General features: G+C 35.4%; 3 protein-coding genes across 3 annotated transcripts in view; all 3 read right to left on the reverse strand.

Annotated features, from left to right (window-relative positions):
• Positions 1 to 8,806, reverse strand: part of LOC105255866 (neuroligin 4-like) — a 49,236-nt gene extending 40,430 nt beyond the window's left edge. The window contains exon 1 of the mRNA XM_025412789.1: positions 8,684 to 8,806. Within this exon, the coding sequence (XP_025268574.1) occupies positions 8,684 to 8,798 (115 nt within the window). The 5' untranslated portion in view covers positions 8,799 to 8,806. The remainder of the gene's footprint in view (positions 1 to 8,683) is intronic.
• Positions 8,807 to 12,987: 4,181 nt separating this feature from the next.
• On the reverse strand, positions 12,988 to 15,822 carry LOC112639318. Its single transcript, XM_025412801.1, has 4 exons — positions 15,525 to 15,822; positions 14,711 to 15,341; positions 13,354 to 14,614; positions 12,988 to 13,242 (listed from the first exon to the last, which is right to left on the reverse strand). The coding sequence occupies exons 1-4, from the start codon at positions 15,820 to 15,822 to the stop codon at positions 12,988 to 12,990; spliced, it is 2,445 nt and encodes an 814-aa protein (XP_025268586.1).
• A 9-nt stretch (positions 15,823 to 15,831) lies between these two features.
• On the reverse strand, positions 15,832 to 16,880 carry LOC109610217. Its single transcript, XM_020028470.2, has one exon. It carries the CDS (start codon positions 16,686 to 16,688, stop codon positions 15,843 to 15,845), a length of 846 nt encoding a protein of 281 aa, XP_019884029.2. The 5' UTR covers positions 16,689 to 16,880; the 3' UTR covers positions 15,832 to 15,842.
• Positions 16,881 to 19,400: the final 2,520 nt, after the last annotated feature.

Genomic DNA, 19,400 nt, shown 5'->3' on the forward strand with positions numbered 1-19,400 from the left:
ATGCAACAAGAAATTTTAAATTAAATCGAAAGGAATTAGGCTCGTTATATATTCAATAACATGATAAGAAAACTAGCGTCTACGAGCCACAGCGGATGGTAAATGCCTGAAAAATTCTTTTTAATTGAGAAATTTTAAATAAGAAATTTTATAGATATTTAGTTTTATAGATATTTTATAGAGATTTAATTGAGAAATTTTAAATAAGAAATTTTATAGATTCAACTAGAAAATATTAACCGAATCCTTAGAGTAAAATCTATTAAATGTTCTAGTTATAAAAAATCAAGTCTTATTATAATAACTAGAAATTCTTGTTTAACCAAACTAGTATTAACATTAAATCTAAAGTATATTTTTTTCTCTTACGAGCAGTAATACCAGAAAGAGGACGTTAGCTCTCTAATTGTGTGTGTTTGAGCTGCATCCTCTTCTTGCATCACTGTTTATCAATTTAATTTCTAACAAAACTGAATTTAAAATAATTTATTCAATAATCTGGATTAAATTTATTCAATAATCTTGTTGGAATTCAGAATATTAAACAGACTTTTGAGATTAGATGGAAAAAATTTTAGACGACTTGGCGCTGGTGAGTTTAATATTATTAACCAGAAAATTTAACAGAAAGAAATTAATCAGATTCATCTGGTAATTCCTACAAGAATTCTGGTTCGTCCATTTTCCAACAAACATACTGGTTGAATCTACCAGAATTCTAATTAATGCAACCAGATTTTTTCTCAGTCCAAATTAGAATTAGAATTTTGGTAGATTTAACCAAATTAGAATTTTGGTAGACCAAAATGCCTTCAATCATGCCTTCAATCATGTTGGTATAATCAAACGATTTTTCTCGGTGCGGGATTTGTAATTTAAGACATTTTTAAAAGGACACCTTAAGCTCGGAGGATTGGCGACTCCCTAATCTAACCGCGACTTTTCGATCCTGTCATCATCCCTCCTTTGAGATTTATTAATTTCCTCGCTCCGTTTCTTCTTCCCGGCGATAAAACTTTCCACGGATCTTCTTGCAGTCGCCGCTGTTACGTAAATTCCCGAAGAGATTTTACATAGATGCGGGATATCGGGCGCCTATGGCGATACGCCAGCGAGGGGTGGTGGAAACTTTGACAAGAAACGAACATTGTCGCCCGCGAGCGCGCATAAGAAACTCGAAAAAGAACCGTTCGCGAAGTTTACGGCACCGATTGGATTGGCCGAACAACTTTCCGCTTTAACTTTCGAATGCACATGTGATTTTCGCGATATGAGCGGACGTAAATTATAGACGAGGAGGCGAAGGAGGAGGGTGGGCGGGGGAGGAGACATTCCTCCTTAATTAAAACTCATGCGACTTTCTCCGCCGAGTTTGTGAGTTTAACGTTGTACAATATAGCCCCTAGTAAAAGAAGGATAGGGGCGCTGAAGTTATGGCCCCTGCAAGGATAACTACGTGCACGCAAAACTTGTTACTTCCCGCGGGATGCGGGGGGCGGCAGTAGAGTGCAGGGTCCCGTGCAGGGTTTTAAGAATTAATCGAGGCACCGTGGAGCGAAAATTGTGGAACTCCCGACCCGTTTAAACTACGTTCTTTACCGATCTCCTCCGAGTTTTAGAAGTCTCGGAACTCCGCTACGATGTGTCAAATATTTACCGTTCGATTAATTCGTACAGCGTGTTCAGTTCGCGAGCATGTCCTACATCGGGCCCCCGATTTGCTGAAGCGAAGTTAAATGAACAGGGGAGGGTGGTGGGAGCCAATATCCGAGATACTTATTGCGCGGGGCGGTTAAGGACAAGGAACGGGGCCCCGAGACTTGGGTGTCATCTTCAATATTTTGTAATCAATTGCCAACTTTCCCTGCGAGGACTTCCGACCCAGCCCGGGCTAATCTCGATAAGAGCAAAGTCGCGAGGCTTCAAAAGTTCGACGGACCAACTTGCTGTTTAGCGCTTTATATTCGACCGATAATCGAGGGACACCGCCTTCAAGCCTTTCCAGATTTCATCCGGCCTTTAATCTCCGGAAAAGGAAGAGTTTCTTCGAGAGAGGAAACCGCCCGAAGGGGAAAGCAACCTTCGAATAGCTTGTTTTGTGGGAAGTCGACTTTCGTCCCCTCAACTTTATTGATACAGTAAACTTGGGACGAAAAATTAATGAATTTAAATGAACGTCTTGGGGTTACAAATTATACGTAAGTTACGAAAGTCGAATTAAATTAGTTTTCTTCATGTACTTTTATCCTTTTCTCCCTCTAATTGCATGGAAATATACTAGAACCACAAATTAAAACGTAGAAAAATTAATTAATTGAATAAATTAAATAATTAATTAAAATATAATTGAAATAATATAATTAAAATAATGAATTAATTGCCTAACTAATTAAATATGTAATTAAATATTTTGAAATTCATGAACATCGATTTTTATTGTGCTCTTATTGTGGAGTTTACTGATTCAGCATTGAACATTAGATGCGTCGATATTGACGCTAATGATCGATTAGCCAGGACATGTCATCTCATAACTCACATGCGAAAAGCTGGCCTTGCTTTGTAATCTTCGCGTAATCTATTTAAGCTCGTTATTTCACGTCGCCGCGTTTCGCCCATTACGAGTTTCTCGTGCTATGATCCTGTACAGGATGTTTACCGCGCAACTGGTTACGCAACCATATCAAACTTGCATCCTTTGGAAGAATTTTTTGCTGAAAACGATTTCAGTAAAAGTTTGAAAATTCTTTTTACACATGTTGTAAATTAACACATAATTTATATTCATTTATAATTTATTTTTATATTTTTCCCGCAAAAAGTTTCCAAGAGTTTTAGCGAAACGCATCTCCAAAGGTAAATAAGTTTAACAATCGCTTGTATGATATACATAATATTTTTAAGAAAATATCTCTGTGGCAAGCACCTCAAAATATGTCACGGAATGATATCAAGCTTGTCGCGAAACTTATGAAACATCTTGTAGGCGTTTATAATGGTTTAACGGTGTTATGAGGAGACTACCGGCGTCCACCCGTGTCAAATGTCACTGTTCATCTCGCGAGCGGGATATAAAGCGACGCTCGTGGCTTTACGAGCCTTCAACGCGGCAAAGGCAAAAGGGAGAAGGAAATACGAAGGGATCTCTGATTTAATTACGAACAATAGCGAGCGTAACAAGCGCGTGGAGTCGTGCGTGGATCAACGATACTCGTGTGCGATAGGTCGTTTGGGAATTTATTCATGGACGTTGCTGCCACGATACGCGGCGGTTGCTCTAATTTCGGCGCATTCCACGTCGACAAGCTTCTTCCACTGTTTTAATTAAAGATACGTTTCCTGATGTTTCATTGATTTAATAGAAGAGCCGTTTTAGCATTCCCGTTCTTTTGCATTTGCTCCGGAAATCACATACATCGCTTCTGATCTCTAGATTTTGGGATTCATCGCCTTTAAATATTTAAGAGATTCAATTCCTGGAAATTAAGAGATGCTAAAGACGTATCAGATTATAATACTTTCCAATTTTCTCTAAAAGTTTTTTTTTAATATAAGATTTTTTTAATTTAATTAATTTCAAAATTCTGAGAAATTTCAGTCTTAATTGTAGCAATTTTTTTAGAAATTCAGAGATTAATTCAGAGATTATTAGATCATACTTTTTAAATTCTCTAAAAAAGTTTCCTTCTTTTAGTATAAGTTTAGTATAAGTTTTCTTTTTTAATTAAATAAATTTCAAAATTATGAGAAATTTTAATTTTAATTATAGCAATTTTTTTGGAAATTCAATTCTTATAAATTGAAAAATGCTAAAGATATATTAGATAAATTCAGAGATGCTAAAGATGTATTAGATAATACTTTTAAATTCTCTAAAAAAGTCTCCTTCTTTTAATATAAGTTTTCTTTTTTAATTAAATAAATAAATTTCAAAATTATGAGAAATCTCGATTTTAACTATAGCAATTTTTTTGGAAATTCAATTTTTATAAATTAAAAAATACTAAAGATGTATTAGATAATATTTCTTGAATTTTTTAAAAATTCTTCTTTTTAAATATAGGATTTAATTAATTTTAAAATTTTAAAGTTCTGATTTTAATACAGCAATTATAACGAATATTAAATTAATAAAAAGCAAGTTTCTTAAAACATTTAATTTAAGAAGATTGAAACACAAAAGAATAAGCACAGGATCCTATTATACAATTCGCCTATATGTGTTTTTTTTATTTTTTACAGAAATTACACACATTACTTTTAGTCTCTAGATTTTGAAATTTATTGCCTTTAAATCTTTAAGAGATTTAATTCTTAAAAACTGAGAGATGTTAAGAAGAATACTTAGAATATTTTTTATATCTCTAAAAATTCTTCCTTTTCAATATATTAAAATTAATTTCAGAATTTTGAAATTCCGATTTTAATTAGCAATTATAATAAACCTTAAATTAACAAAAAGCAAGTTTTAGGACTTTTAATTCAAAAAGATTGAGACAAAAGGAGCACAAAGACCGATAATGCGATTATAAAAGATATTAGATTATAATATCTTTTGAGTGCGCTAAAAGTTCCCTCTTTTTCATTAGAATTAAATTAACTTCAAAATTCCGGAATTTTTTAAAAATTATTTCAATGTTATAATGAATCTAGAGAAAATTAATAAAAAGCAAGTTTTTACGACATTTAATTCAGGAAGATTGAATTGAAGCAAAAGACACGAGACAAGCACAAGATGTTAACTTTTAATCGTACAATTCATCTAATTCATGATACCATATCCGAGTACCAGGAGTTTTTTTCGAGGGTATTTAACACGTAAAGAAATTATAACATAAATAAGAGTCGGAAGCAATGCCTTGAAACTTGTACGAAGGTTAACCGATGCTAGCGAGCGAAGCACGTTTATATGGGAATTAAGGGATAGCTACAAAGAGGGTGGAGGGCGAAGGGGGACGGGGGGAGGGGCGAGAGGGGCAAAGGGGGCAAAAACTATTGCGAAGTAGATAGAGAATGCTGCGGTGAGAGCGAATAGGCGAACAAAGGCGGAATACCGTAGACGTAAAACAACGACCACTCGAATCGACGATTGCTGTTTTCGTTTCGCTCGGGAAAACCCCGCCCCACTCATCCCCCTTCGGAGTTTGCCGGAAATCGAAGATTAAACCGAATCGAAGGAACAAAAGATTATTGAATTTCTCCGCTGTGTAAAATTCGAAACAGACTCATCGATAATGCCCGACGTTTTTCAAATTGCGCACGGCTATATCCGTTGTTATCATCCTGTTTCATTGCATTTCGCGAGATTCCATCGGATATCTTGCGATTAGATTCAAATAGAAGAGTCGTAAAGAAGAAGGAACGTGATTCGACAGCATCGCTCCCAATAGAATTAAAATAATGTTACGTTGATGCAAAATTTATCCTAGGACCCAGCAAACATTTATGTAGCATTTATATAATTATTTATATAATTATTTGTATAATTATTTATGTAACATTGATGTAATTGTTAGCTGTAATTTCCCGCTCGAACGATATAAATTGTTACATAACATGTAACAGTTATATTGAGTGGAAAATTACAACTGACAGTTATATAACCGTTATTTGATATTTGCTGGGGAGACTATAGAATTTTTAAAAATGTTTTTAATAGAAACAAGAACGAACCTCCCTCTGTCTTTGAAAAAAAATTATAGTTTCCGGCGATAACGTTTAAATATAAATGCGAGGATGAATCCGAGTTTTAACGATGCAGATTCTAGCGAGCACTCTGGATATAATGTCGATATCTCTGGTGAGAATCCCATTTTCCCGGGGCGCGAGCTTTCAGCCGGGGGGGGGGGGATAGGGGAGACTTTTCACTCGGTCCAGATAAGAAGGGCAAAGATATAAGGAAAAAAAGATAAAAAAAAAAAGAAAAAATTAATCACTCGAGAGGGAAAGCACTTCGCCCTTCTGTTCCATTTTCGCGGCACATTTTTCTCGGATCACGCGCGGACGTCCTGGAGAATCGAGTCGACTCGAGTCGGGTCGGGCAACGTGGAATGCAGGCTATTGATTCAATGCGATTTTTCACCGGACCCTCCGATGAAAAATGGCGAGCACACCTTCCGCCGTGTCTCTCGCGCGATCTAGATGAGGATCTTTTCATTTTGAAATCGTCTGGCCTACGTGTTTCATTGTTGCAACTAAAGGGTGGGCGAAGATTCCCCCAGAGATCGTTCGTTAAGATTATCTTCTTACCTCAAGTGAGACACACATCTTTCAAATTTTAAATTTCTCTTTCTTACTCTCCCTCGATTAGTGATGACGTTGGAGAGAAATTGAGAAAATAATTGATACCGCACTGAGAAAAAAATCTGGTTGCATTAATTAGAATTCTGGTAGATTCAACCAGTATGTCTGTTGGAAAATGGACGAACCAGAATTCTTGTGGGAATTACCAGATGAATCTGATTAATTTCTTCCTGTTAAATTTATCAAATTTTCTGGTTAATAATACTAAACTCGCCAGCACCAAGTCGTCTAAAATTTTTTCCATCTAAGCTCAAAAGTCTGTTTAATATTCTGAATTCCAACAAAATTATTGCATAAATTCAATCCAGATTATTGAATAAATTATTTTAAATTCAATTCGTTAGAAATTAAACTGATAAACAGTGATGCAAGAGGAGGATGCAGTTCAAACACACACAATCAGAGAGCGTCCTCTTTCTAGCACTACTGCTCATAAAAAAAAATATACTTTGGATTTAATGTTAATACTAGTTCTTTATAAACATTTCATGGCAAATATTGAATATGAGTTAAGTTAAGAGTGGCTCACTATTTAGCGGCAAGCAAAGAAATTAATGTGACAAGAAATTTTATAGATCCAATCAGAAAATACTAACCAAATCCTTATAGTAAAATCTACACGGTAAAAAACATTTTGTATTTCTGTTAAAATTTTCTCGTGTATAAATTTTTGTGTTAAATTTTTAACATACTCTTATGTTAATGTAACATATTATTATTGCGTTTTTCTGCGTTGAGTTAATATTCACCGTTCCTGAGAGGTTAAAACAACACAATTAATATGTAAACGCACGAATTTTGATGAAATATGTTATATGTTAAAATAAACAGATAAGTTGTGTTACTTTTCTCTATATAACAGTTTCCATATGTTAAATCGACATATCTCTTCTGTTATTTATCATAAAAATATAAGAATAACATTTTCTTTTAATTAAATTTAATATTATAAATATGTTAATTTAACATAAACTTTATTTCCAGATAAAGTTTAAGTGTTACACTTTTGTGTTAATTTTTAAACATATTACTTGTGTTATTTATTTATATACCTTCTGTTAAATTAACATTAGAGTGGATAAATTGGGACTTGTAAAATATGTTAAATTTAAAAACACAAAATTTTTTACTGTGTATTAAACGTTCTAGTTATAAAAAATCGAGTCTTATTATGATAAGTAGAAATTCTTGTTTGATTTAACCAAAATGCTTTCAATCATATACGTCTTGTTGGTACAATCAAAAGATTTTTCTCAGTGCGCCGTCTGATTTCTCGCGGCCACGTCAACGGCTTATACAGAATAAGCTGCGGAGGTATTTTTTCAGGTCAAAGGGCTCATTTCGCGTCATCTGCGACGTGCTCGAGCACACCGCAGTCGTCACAATAAAAATGGCATCGTGGAAAGTCTCCGGTCGCTCTTTCCGCGGAACTCGGACAGCTCCACACGAGTGGCAAGCCGTGTTCCTGGCGCGACACTTCATCTCCCGTCCTTTCTTCCCTCACGTACGAAACGATGAAAGCTCGCCCGGGATCTGACCCGTTCTAATTCGAGCTAACGCGGCAGCCAGCGCGTTTTCTTCTATACGTATTCGCCAAGTGAAGACTAATCGAAGGACGAGTGGTCCCCCCTCTCGAAGATGAACCACTCGCGCGAGCGACGGTCTCGATTTTTGCCCGGTGAGTATTCTGCTGAAGAGCGTCTTCCTTCTTTTTCAGCCATTTGCATTCGCTGATAATTTAATTTCGATAAACGCGAACACGAGAAGTTTGAGCATTTCGCTAATTATTAACGTCCTGAGTAGGCAAATCAGTGAAATTGAATCGGAAATACGATGGCGATCACAAGTTCGGAAGGGCTTGATAGTTGGAGTTATTATTTTTTTATCGGCGCCGATAATTGATGGACTATTTCTCTCTTCATTTTAATTCGCAATTAGCTACTTTAGAAATGATATAGCGTAGAAACTTGCAAATTTGATATCAAAATTAATTGTTAAATTAATCGGATATAAATTCAGATAATATTATTTTCACTTACGAAAATATTATTTTACGCATTATTATGTATCTTTCACTTTTTTTATTGAATAATAATTTAAAGTTTAAATTATTGTTAAATAGAATAAAATTTAAATTATTATTAAATTTTTAATCTGAATTAAAAATTAAATTTATAATATTATTAAATTTTTAATCTGAATTTAAAATTAAATTTTTAATTCAGATTAAAAATTTAATAACAATTTAAATTTTAAAAATATTAATAAATTTTAATAATACTTTCGTTTTTTTCTCTATTACAATTTCTGCTTTGGTAAATTAAAGAAAATCAAGTAATGTTTATCATAAAGTTATATAGAAAAATGTGACGTTACTTACCGATTTCCAAGTATTTCTGATGCACTGGATCGTACTGTTCCCAGGACAAGGTGCGAAATCGACTCTTCTCTCTACTAGCTGGTAAAAGAGTGTCGTTTCTCCCATGATGATCCATAATGTTCGGATTTCTGTAAATTCAAAATAATGTTTTATTAGTTTCATTTTACTCTGGATACAATAGATTTACGCGTAAATAATGATGAAAATAATATATAAAATAATATCTTCAGAAACATATTAATATAGTATGTAAATAAAAAAGATATTCTATATCCCATTGTATTTACATTTCTGTTATTTCATTACAAAGAGAGAAGAGAGGAAACTTCCTTATAAAATTTCTAAAAAAATTCATGTCAAAATAAAATTACAGAATTCTCCCATGAGAAATGTTATTAATATCATTTAATTATAATATAATCTCACCTTAAATTTCACTCTAAAATTAAAAATTAAGGAGAAAAGAAATTAAAAATTAAATGAAAGAGAGCAAAGAGAGCGTAAGATTAAAATTAACGTTGTTGAAGGCAGTTATTAATAACCATACCTCCACTAAACATGATATTAAAAGTATCCTTCTGAAATTAAATTAAGTTGTACTTCTCGTACAGCATTGCATCAGATCGAGAAATCCCGACGAAAGTATTCTTTCATGCGGATATAGCTGGTGGAATATTTATTACACTTATTTCGCTGAGAATCGCGGGAGCAAATTTCAGCGGCGGGGGGGGGGGGTGAATTCGAGTCACGAGCATCGCATAATTCAGAGTATCGATGCGGCACATGCAAAGTTCGCCAGTTTCCGAAACTTGCGCATTCCCGTTATGCCTGTTGAGGTAAGACTTGCGGGTCATCCCCTATTCCGCGGTCAGGGGGCTATAACGATCCACGAGACCGGACCGACCGTGGCTTCGGCCGGAAAACGGAAGTAACACAGGGCTGATCCCTCGTTTGCATTAACGGCAAACGGCGACAGAGCCACCCTCTTTGAGCCGGCCTCAAGTAAAGGGAAGAGATACAACGCGGGAGACGCCTTTGTTCGCGTCGCTCGTTATCAGTCGCTCCTCTTTTCGAAAGGATCGTATCACAATTTCCCTTCTCCTCTCCCCCCTCGATACTCGAGCTGTCAAATTATAAAATCTTCGCTTCGCGACGATTCTCGTCGATATGAAATAAAGAAGCTTCGATACTCTTTCGAGTAATCGATATTTTATGTGCGTCCCTTTTTTTTTTAAGAGTGAATGGCTACGAAAAATTTATCACTTTTCGTATTCGCGGCGATAATGGCCACGGTATAGCGGTCGTTATAGCGGGGCTAACGGCATTAATTTCGCAAATTATAGATTTATGAGCGCGCGTAGGGGGATAAATGCCAAAATCGTGGATCTTCGATATCGCGATATTCGAGAGCGTATCGTTTGATTGGTCAAATTACACGGATAATTATGAGCAAAGTTGGTCGCATGCCGGATGTAAATCACGCCGGAGGGTGAAAACGCATGGGGAATGCGGGCTCCCTCCGCCGAAATGGAAATTCGCCGTGTGAAATAAGGTTGTTATTTTAGTTATAGCAATACCATCCGTCACACACGTGCGCGAGCTCGCTTGAAAAAACATTTTATTTCGACGAAAAACAAACCGAATTCCTGTCGTATATTAAAAGCAACTGAAAATTTTATGGATACAGCTGCCTCTCTCGCGCGTCTCGCGAACGAGTCGATATTTTTACACTACATGCTTGAATTTTTATTCGCCAACGCACGATCCTCCAAATGATCTGATTTGTAACCGGATGTGCCGCGCAACAAGATTATGTGCGTTTTACATTTTTTGTTTCATTATTTTGTTACATTTTTATTTTTACGCAAACTTGTATTTTTTTTAAAGAGAAATATTAAAAAAAAGATATATGATATTTAATTGTTATTTTTTTTATGCTTTTCATTTATTTTTCTTATATTTCATTATTTTATTGTTTTACATTTAATATTTTGAATGACTCTAGTTTTAACAATAACAATATTTTTTAATTTTTAAATTGTATTTAAATTGTATTCCTCTATTAACACTAAATAAACTTTAGCAAGCTTCAAAAATTTAGTCACTAGCATTCATGTTATCGCTAAATGGTATCAGACTTTACCAATAATATCATCTATTTTGTAATCCTATTGATATATGTATCTATTAATATATATAAACGAATGAATAATTATTATTCATCTGCGGTCAGCAATGAACAAATTGATTATTAATTCATTTGCATAATTTATTTGTGTATATAATCACGGTTATAAAATACCGCATTAGAGGGGGAAAACAGATGATTAATATGATTGCCCGTGGTGTCTAGGAATTAGAGGTTGTTTTCATAAAATTTGTTCATCCCATTCCAGGTTGCCTGGATACGACGGCTAAACTTTCCGCGAATGTAAAGACGCGCGCTTCTTTCTCCGGAGATTACACTGTTCTTACGACGCGGTAAATGGAAGGGAAGACTATATCTCGATGAAGAAATCGCTGTCTGTCCAATTAATGATAGCAACTGCGAGTCAGCCGAGCGAAAATCTCTCTCGAGTATTCGCTCCGCGAATGTACTACGAGTTTCCTCGTCTTGTCGGGAGATGAGATACTTCTTTTCCCAGTACGATTAAGACCAATTATTTATTATAGGTTTCCGTTCTCATTACGAGTCTGCAAAACGGAATCGTCACAAACGAGATTTTAAATCACTAACGATAATAAAGGACTAATAAAAGCCATCATATGCTTAACGATGCGTAATTAATTAAACGTTCCGGAGATCAATCCGGAAGCCTCTCCGGCTCTGTCATCCCCATCATTTCTCCATCAAGGCCTAGAGAAGGTCGGACTGCGTTTAAAGCAAACTACTAAATCGTGGGTCGCGTTGAATAAATTTGATAGAACGAAAATTCGCGCAGGCAATAAATAAATTGGTACAATTGAGAGAGAGGATAAGTATCTACGGGTTGCGAGAAAATAATTTCTAGCAACGGATCCTCAATAATTTGCAGCAATGTGTCGGATAGGATGAAAAGAACAGGGGAGATGGGAAAATTCGTTGCATTGATTGCGCACCCTCGGTACACGACGAGCGATGCTCCTGCGATGACGTGTTTGCAATCGTCTGCCGCGAATGCTCTCGTGATGAAATATGCCGAGACGGTCGGATAACGTGCAGCTATGTATGTAGATTGCACAACAGCGGAGATAACAATAATCTATAATGCACAACCCCCTTCGTAGAGAGAGAGAGAGAGAGAGAGAGAGAGAGAGAGAGAGAGAGAGAGAGAGAGAGAGAGAGAGAGAGAGAGAGAGAGAGAGAGAGAGAGAGAGAGAGAGAAGAGAGAGAGAGGAGAGAGAGGAGAGAGAGAGAGAGAGGAGAGAGAGAGAGAGAGAGAGAGAGAGAGAAGAGAGAGAAGAGAGAGAGAGAGGAGAGAGAGAGAGAGAGAGAGAGAGAGAGGAGAGAGAGAGAGAGAGAGAGAGAGAAGAGAGAGAGAGAGAGAGAGAGAGAGAGAGAGGAAGAGAGAGAGAGAGAGAGAGAGAGAGAGAGAGAGGAGAGAGAGAGAGAGAGAGAGAGAGAGAGAGAGAAGAGAGAGAGGAGAGAGAGAGAGAGAGAGAGAGAGAAGAGAGAGAGAGAGAGGAGAGAGAGAGAGAGAGAGAGAGAGAGAGAAGAGAGAAGAGAGAGAGAGAGAGAGAGAGAGAGGAGAGAGAGAAGAGAGAGAGAGAGAGAGAGGAGAGAGGGAGAGGAGAGAGAGAGGAGAAGAGAGAAGAAGAGGAGGAGAGAGAGAGGAGAGAGAGGGGAGGAAGGAGAGAGAGAAGAGAGAGAGAGAGAAGGAGAGGAGAAGAGAGGAGAGAAGAGAGAGAGAGAGAGAGAGAGAGAGGAGAGAGAGAGAGAAGAGAGAGAGAGAGAGAGAGAGAGAGAGAGAAGAGGAGAGAGAGAGAGAGAGAGAGAGAGAGAGAGAGAGAGAGAGAGGAAGAGAGAGAGAGAGAGAGAGAGAGAGAGAGAGAGAGAGAGAGAGAGAGAGAGAGAGAGAGAGAGAAGAGAGAGAAGAGAGAGAGGAGAGAGAGAGAGAGAGAGAGAAGAGAGAGGAGAGAGAGAGAGAGAGAGAGAGAGAAGAGGAGGAGAGGAGGAGAGAGAGAGAGAGAGGAGGAGAGAGAGAGAGAGAAGAGAGGAGAGAGGAGAGAGAGAGAGAGAGAGAGAGGAGAGATTGATTGATTGATTGATTACACTTTATTTAGCCTTCTCGGCTACTATTATACAAATAACTATACAAATAACATTACAATTTTGGAACCATTTGTGTAACATAATCTTTTAACATTCTCTTGAAACTATTTAGTCTTTCACATTGCTTTACCTCTGCAGGTAAGTCATTGTACATTTTAGTGCCTTTATAAAAAGCACTCCTCTGCGCTTGACAAGTTTTACGCAATTGTACAACTATGTTACCCTTTTGTCTAGTTTCCCTCTGATAATTCTCTCCTACTAAATCTAGCCTATTTCTTAACATACGTGGTAGATAACCTTTTAATATCTTAAATATAAATATGCATGTATTATAATATATCCTCTGTCTTATTGACATATATTGCAAGGCTTGCAGCATATGTTCCACCCTGGTATTTCTTTTACATTGCAAAATCACTCGCATAGCTCTATTCTGTGCCACTTGCAATTTATTAATTTGCGTCTCGCCCATGCCCACAATCACTGTTGCACAATACTCAAAATGCGGTGCGATAATTGTCTTATATACTATTTGTCTACTATACGGTGTTAAATATTGACCCATTCTGTTCAAAAAGCTAGTTTTCTTACCTATCTTTTTCAACATATAATCGCAATGTTCAACAAAAGTGAGCCTACTATCAATCATTATGCCTAAGTATTTTATTACTTCCACTCGTTTTAACACTTCACCATTCATGCATACTATTTTTATTTGCCCTTTAACTTCCTTTCTATTACTTCTAACTATCATATACTTTGTTTTCTCTACATTTAATTTTAGTTTATTTAGGCTCATCCAGTTTTCTATTTTATGAAATACATCATTCATCTTTTTATTAATTTCCTCACTACATTCTCCTGTTACATAAATCATCGTATCATCCGCAAACAATTTTACATTACTTCCTATTGGACATACTTCAGTTATATCATTAATATACAACACAAAAAGTAACGGCCCTAATACCGATCCCTGCGGAACACCATGGTCTATTGCCATCACTTTGGAATAGTTACTATTAAATCTAACTTTCTGTGTTCTATTCTTTAGATATGACTCTAACCAATGCCACACCTTACCCCTTATCCCTATTTGGTACAATTTTTCTAATAATCTGTTTCTATCAACAGTCTCAAATGCTCTTTTTAAATCCATAGATATGACCCCTACTATTTTTCCTTCATCAATTTCTACTTTCCATTCATCTATTATTCCCTGTATTGCCGTTTCACATGAATGTGATTTTCTAAATCCAGATTGATGTTCCGTCAACACTTCATTTGCCTCTAAATATCTTCCTATTTGATCTTTGACCACTAATTCTAATACCTTCTCATATATTGGCAAAACGTTAATTGGTCTATAATCACTAGCTTTTATAGGTTTTTTAATTTTTGGAATTGGAACTATCGTGGATGTCTTCCAGCTGTTCGGACATTCACCTATCATTAGCGACTTATTTATTACTTCTGTAAATTCATCTTTGATTGCACAAAAAGCAATTTTCAACACATCCACACTTATTCCTTCCTCTGTCCCTTTTTTAACCGGAAGATTCATCACGACCGTTTCCAATTCATTCGCATTAATAGGATTAAAATATTCTAATACTTCTATATTCTCACAAGTATGCATTGTTCTCCTAGTACTTCTTTGATCATCTACTTTTTTAATACTATTTATAATATTAACGATACTATTAATATAATACTCATTAAAATTGTCCTCTATATTTATTCCCTCATTTGTAATAACACCCTCGAAATCTAACCTATCAATAACTTTTACATCCAACACTTCTCCTTTCAATACTTCTTTCAATGTCTTCCACATTCTTTTCGAATCTGTCTTATTGGCATCAATCATATTTTCATAATATTGTTTCTTCTTATACTTTATAAGTTTAACAACTACATTTCTTTCAATCTTATATTGCTGCCAATCCTGTTTTAAACCCGTATAAACTGCTTTCCCGTATGCCCTATCTCTAGCAATTGATGCCCTTTCTATGTCATCCGTAAACCATATTTTCCCTTCCCATGCCTTTGGCATTTGAAATGTTCTTTCGGGTGCAACAACATCTAACGCCGCCACTATATTTTTAACAAAACTACTGGCCCTTTCATTTATGTCTAGTTCGCAATTATTAACCACGCTCCGTTGCAATTCACTAATAAAATTCTCTATATTCATTCTTTTGTATGCTCTTCCCCTAAATTCTTTATAACAATTTTCATCTTGCCTTGTCTTAAATTCAATTCTTATCCATGAATGATCCGTAATTTTCGGGTTTTCTACTACAGTTACACACTCACTCAAATTCAAGTTCGCAAAAACTAAATCTATAAGAGTACAACTATTAATTGTCACCCTTGTTGGTTGATTAACACATTGTTTCATACCTAGACATGACATAACATTTTTTAACTTATTTGAATAAAACGTATCTAACCTTAAATCTATGTTAAAGTCTCCTATTACTATACACTTTTCTTTTATTACCAAATCTTCAATTAAGTCCTCAATAAACTTTATAAAAATTCCATCAGGTGCACTAGGTGAATGGTATAATATTACAATTGTACCTTTGTACCATTTTTCAAACAGACCTATCACAACACACCAACAATTTCCTATGACGTTCTTTACCATTACAGTTTCAAATTTAATGTCATTTCTAATGTAAACAACTACTCCTCCGGTATACCTATTTTCAGCATCACATCTCACTTGATTGTAGCCTCTAATATTTATCTCAAAATCTTCTATGTTGGCATCCACTCTCGTCTCCGATAACGCAACTACTGCCGGATTTCTTTTCTTCATTATTTGATGGAAGATCTCATCCTTATGTTCCACCAAACTTTGCGCATTTGTATACATTATTTCTGCATTACTATTCTTTAATTGCTAATCATCATTTTCCCATCCGACTTTCTTTTTTCTTCTTCTAGCACTTTTTTGAATGTCGGGCATTCTCTACTCAGAGCCCTGTGTTCTTCATTTATTTTTAAGTTATAAGTTTTATTCTTATATATACAATTTATACACCTTTCTTTCTTAGTTTTACAATCACTATCCTTATGATCGCCTGCACATTTCGAGCATGTTATCGGCCGTGTACAGTTCTTTGCAATGTGATAAAATCCCCAACAATTGTAGCATCTCTTCACGTTAATATAATTAACAACATGACATTTCCTCCATCCAATATTTATTTTTTCCTTTTTTAACATTTTCTCATGCGTTGCCGTATCCACTTCAACTATCAGCATACCATACTCCTTCTTGGCTCTGGCCGAATTACTGTTTCCACTTTGTCTTCCTCTAATTATCTTTTTCAAAATTTTAATATGTAATCCTCTTCTTTCTTCATCCAAATGATTCTGTTTTATTATCATATCTACTATTTGATCCTCGTTACAGTTTATTTCTTCTTCCTCCAAATTTAAAATTTTTAACTTCGGCTGTGCACCTTTTGGCTCTATTATTTGATATTTATCACCTAATTTACTCACAACATTTGATTTTAATTGTTTCAATTCCTGCTTGCTTTCACATCCCAAAATAACTGCTCCTCTACCTCCTTTTCTCAGCTTAGACACACCTATTGACATATTCTTGATATCGATGTTCTCCTTTACCACTTTTTTTGTCTTCTCACTCTCTTGTTGCTCCTTTGGTTTTATTATAATAACATTTTCCTTTTTTTTCCTCTTTAACTGCTTCGCTATAACTACGCGAGGCATCTCCAGTTGACATAATATTCCACATTTTCTTCATTTCCTCCATTTCTTTCTTGAAGCCTTCTAATTCATCTCTAACTATACTTGTAATTATATTCTTTATATCATTTTTACTAATCATTTCATCCCTAATTTTTCTCACCAACCAATCTATCTTTGACTCCATGTTAGGTCCTTCTTCTACATTCGATGATTTGCGTTGCTCATTTCAGTATTATTAAATTTTATAGTGAGTATCTCGTATTTACCAGTACAGGTAACCAGTTCATTTGCCGAATTATATACTTTATGTAATTTATGACAGCTTGGATGAAATACTTTCTCACAAGGTATACATTTTATAAACTGCGTTTTTATCTCCTTTCTACATTGCTTACATATCATTTGCTTGTCAGTCCGTGTTACATCCATATTTGCTCATCCTCGTGCGATAATTTAAATTCTTCTTTATCGACTTTAAAAAATTTAAAAGAACAACATCAACACACAAACGTCGTTGCCACAGCAACAATGTCGTCACGGTGTGTCGACCCCAAAAAAGCTGAGTCAGCCCGGCACAGTCACTTACTTTCCAATTTCCGACAAAAATTTCGATAAAGAGATTTCAATTATTAGTTATCAAACAATTGATTTTACTAGAAGATAATACTCCTCCGAGCACTGCGCCCTGCACTACATATATGACACAAGTTTCAGCAGTAAAAAACTGATACCTTTCAATAAAAATTAGCAAAATATGAAGAGCACATTCGCACACGTCTACTCCGTTCGCGACTCAGAGAGAGAGAGAGAGAGAGAGAGAGAGAGAGAGAGAGAGAGAGAGAGAGAGGAGAGAGAGAGAGAGAGAGAGAGAGAGAGAGAGAGAGAGAGAGAGAGAGAGAGAGAGAGAGAGAGAGAGAGAGAGAGAGAGAGAGAGAGAGAGAGAGAGAGAGAGAGCAACCATCTCGTGTTGCCACGCGGCTTGACGAGACATTATAAACCGCCCTGATAATAAATGCTTGGAGCGATTTTCTCACGTGTCAACACTTCCGAAACATTTTCCTCTTAGGTAAAAAATTTTAGAAAATTGTAAAAAAATATTTTTGTATGTTGTGTGCATCTTAAAATTAAAATTGTTATAAAAAATTGAATGTATTTAATTATATTATTATATTATAATTATATCATTTTATAATTATATTATTATTATATATTATAATTATTTTATATTATTATATAAAAAATTGAATGTATTTAATTATATTAATATTATATTGATTACAATTGAATTGTCTTTTCTCTCTATTAATCTAGATCAGTGCTGTCAATTATTTGCAAACGGGTCTTAGCAACCGCGCGAAAGGGGAGTTAAGAAATCCGGCCGAAAGTTGCAAATAATTGACAGCACTGATCTAGATATATTCCGATAAGATTCAATACCTGCACAATTTACTCCAGTTTCTATCTTTCTTTTATAATTGATCAAATTTTCCCAAAAATATATAAATATTTAATTGTAAGTTTTCTAAGAAAATTCCATTTTAATTAAAAAGAATTTTCATTTATTTAGAAAATATTGATTGAGAAAATTATTTATTTGGAAAATTATTTATTTGGAAAATATTGGATATAAATTTTCTAATAAAAGAGAGAGATGGAAAGAAATTTGATGGTTTTATAATATCGATTATGAGGATATACGAGTTAAAGTAAATACGTGTCGCGTTTTCAATTTACACGATCGCGAAGAATTCTTTTTCGTTGCGAACAATTTTTGACGAAAAATATTACGACGCTGCCGTCGTCCTTCGATTTTTCTTGTTTCAAGTCGGGATGATTTATGACGTTATAGTCTATACAGAAAGTTTGCTATCCTGCTCGTATAAATTCAATGAATTATGTAATGCCGTTTCTCTGAAAATGCATCGTCGGCGATACATAAATTATGAGCCGCGACCATTGTACGGCACATAAAATATGCGCGGTATCACTGACACATTACTGTAAAGGGATCTCTATCAGTTAATACATCATTATAATTTTAATTAAATTATCTTCCAAGTACACGTTAACATTCAACTCGCGAGTTAGCAATTAATTGGTCATTAATCTGCCCTGATCCTCGATGCAAGGTATAGGAAATCCGATCCTGTCAATATTTCATTCGTATTTCGTTTTAAGCGGAGGATCGTCACAAAGTTGAAAGCGAATAAAATTAATTCAACGAGTTTCATGAACCAAGATAGGAAAGTTCGGAATGCACGGAAAAATTTGCTTTACATATTTTCCGTTTCGGCAAATCGCGTAGCTTTTTCTCACACAACATGCGAATTAAAGTAAACAAATAACTCAATTGCATAAACGAGGGTAATTGCGCGCATTTTGAAGAAAAGCGTTTAAATCCAATCTTGATTAGAGGGCTCTTTATTTAAGTCTATAACCAGCTCGTTTCTTTTATCGTGCATCTGCCGCGAGCCGTTCCATTTGAATGATGAAAGACGCCAGACACAACAGCTGGTTATGCCCATGAAGCCAATTACGAGCATCGTATGGTCATGTATGGACCTATAGACAATCTCCGCTCGGGAGATCGATCACTAATGGGCGCGACTGCCAGTTAGCATGCATCATCGGCGATTTAAGTGAAACCGGCTCCGATCAATGGCACTCCCTCTCTGTCCATCAATTTAAAGCTCGATTTCGCTTTAATCCCCTTACGTAAAGTCGCTTGGAAAA

Source organism: Camponotus floridanus, unplaced genomic scaffold (genome assembly GCF_003227725.1).
Source record: "Camponotus floridanus strain SB8 unplaced genomic scaffold, Cflo_v7.5 scaffold57, whole genome shotgun sequence".
Lineage (NCBI taxonomy): Eukaryota > Metazoa > Arthropoda > Insecta > Hymenoptera > Formicidae > Camponotus > Camponotus floridanus.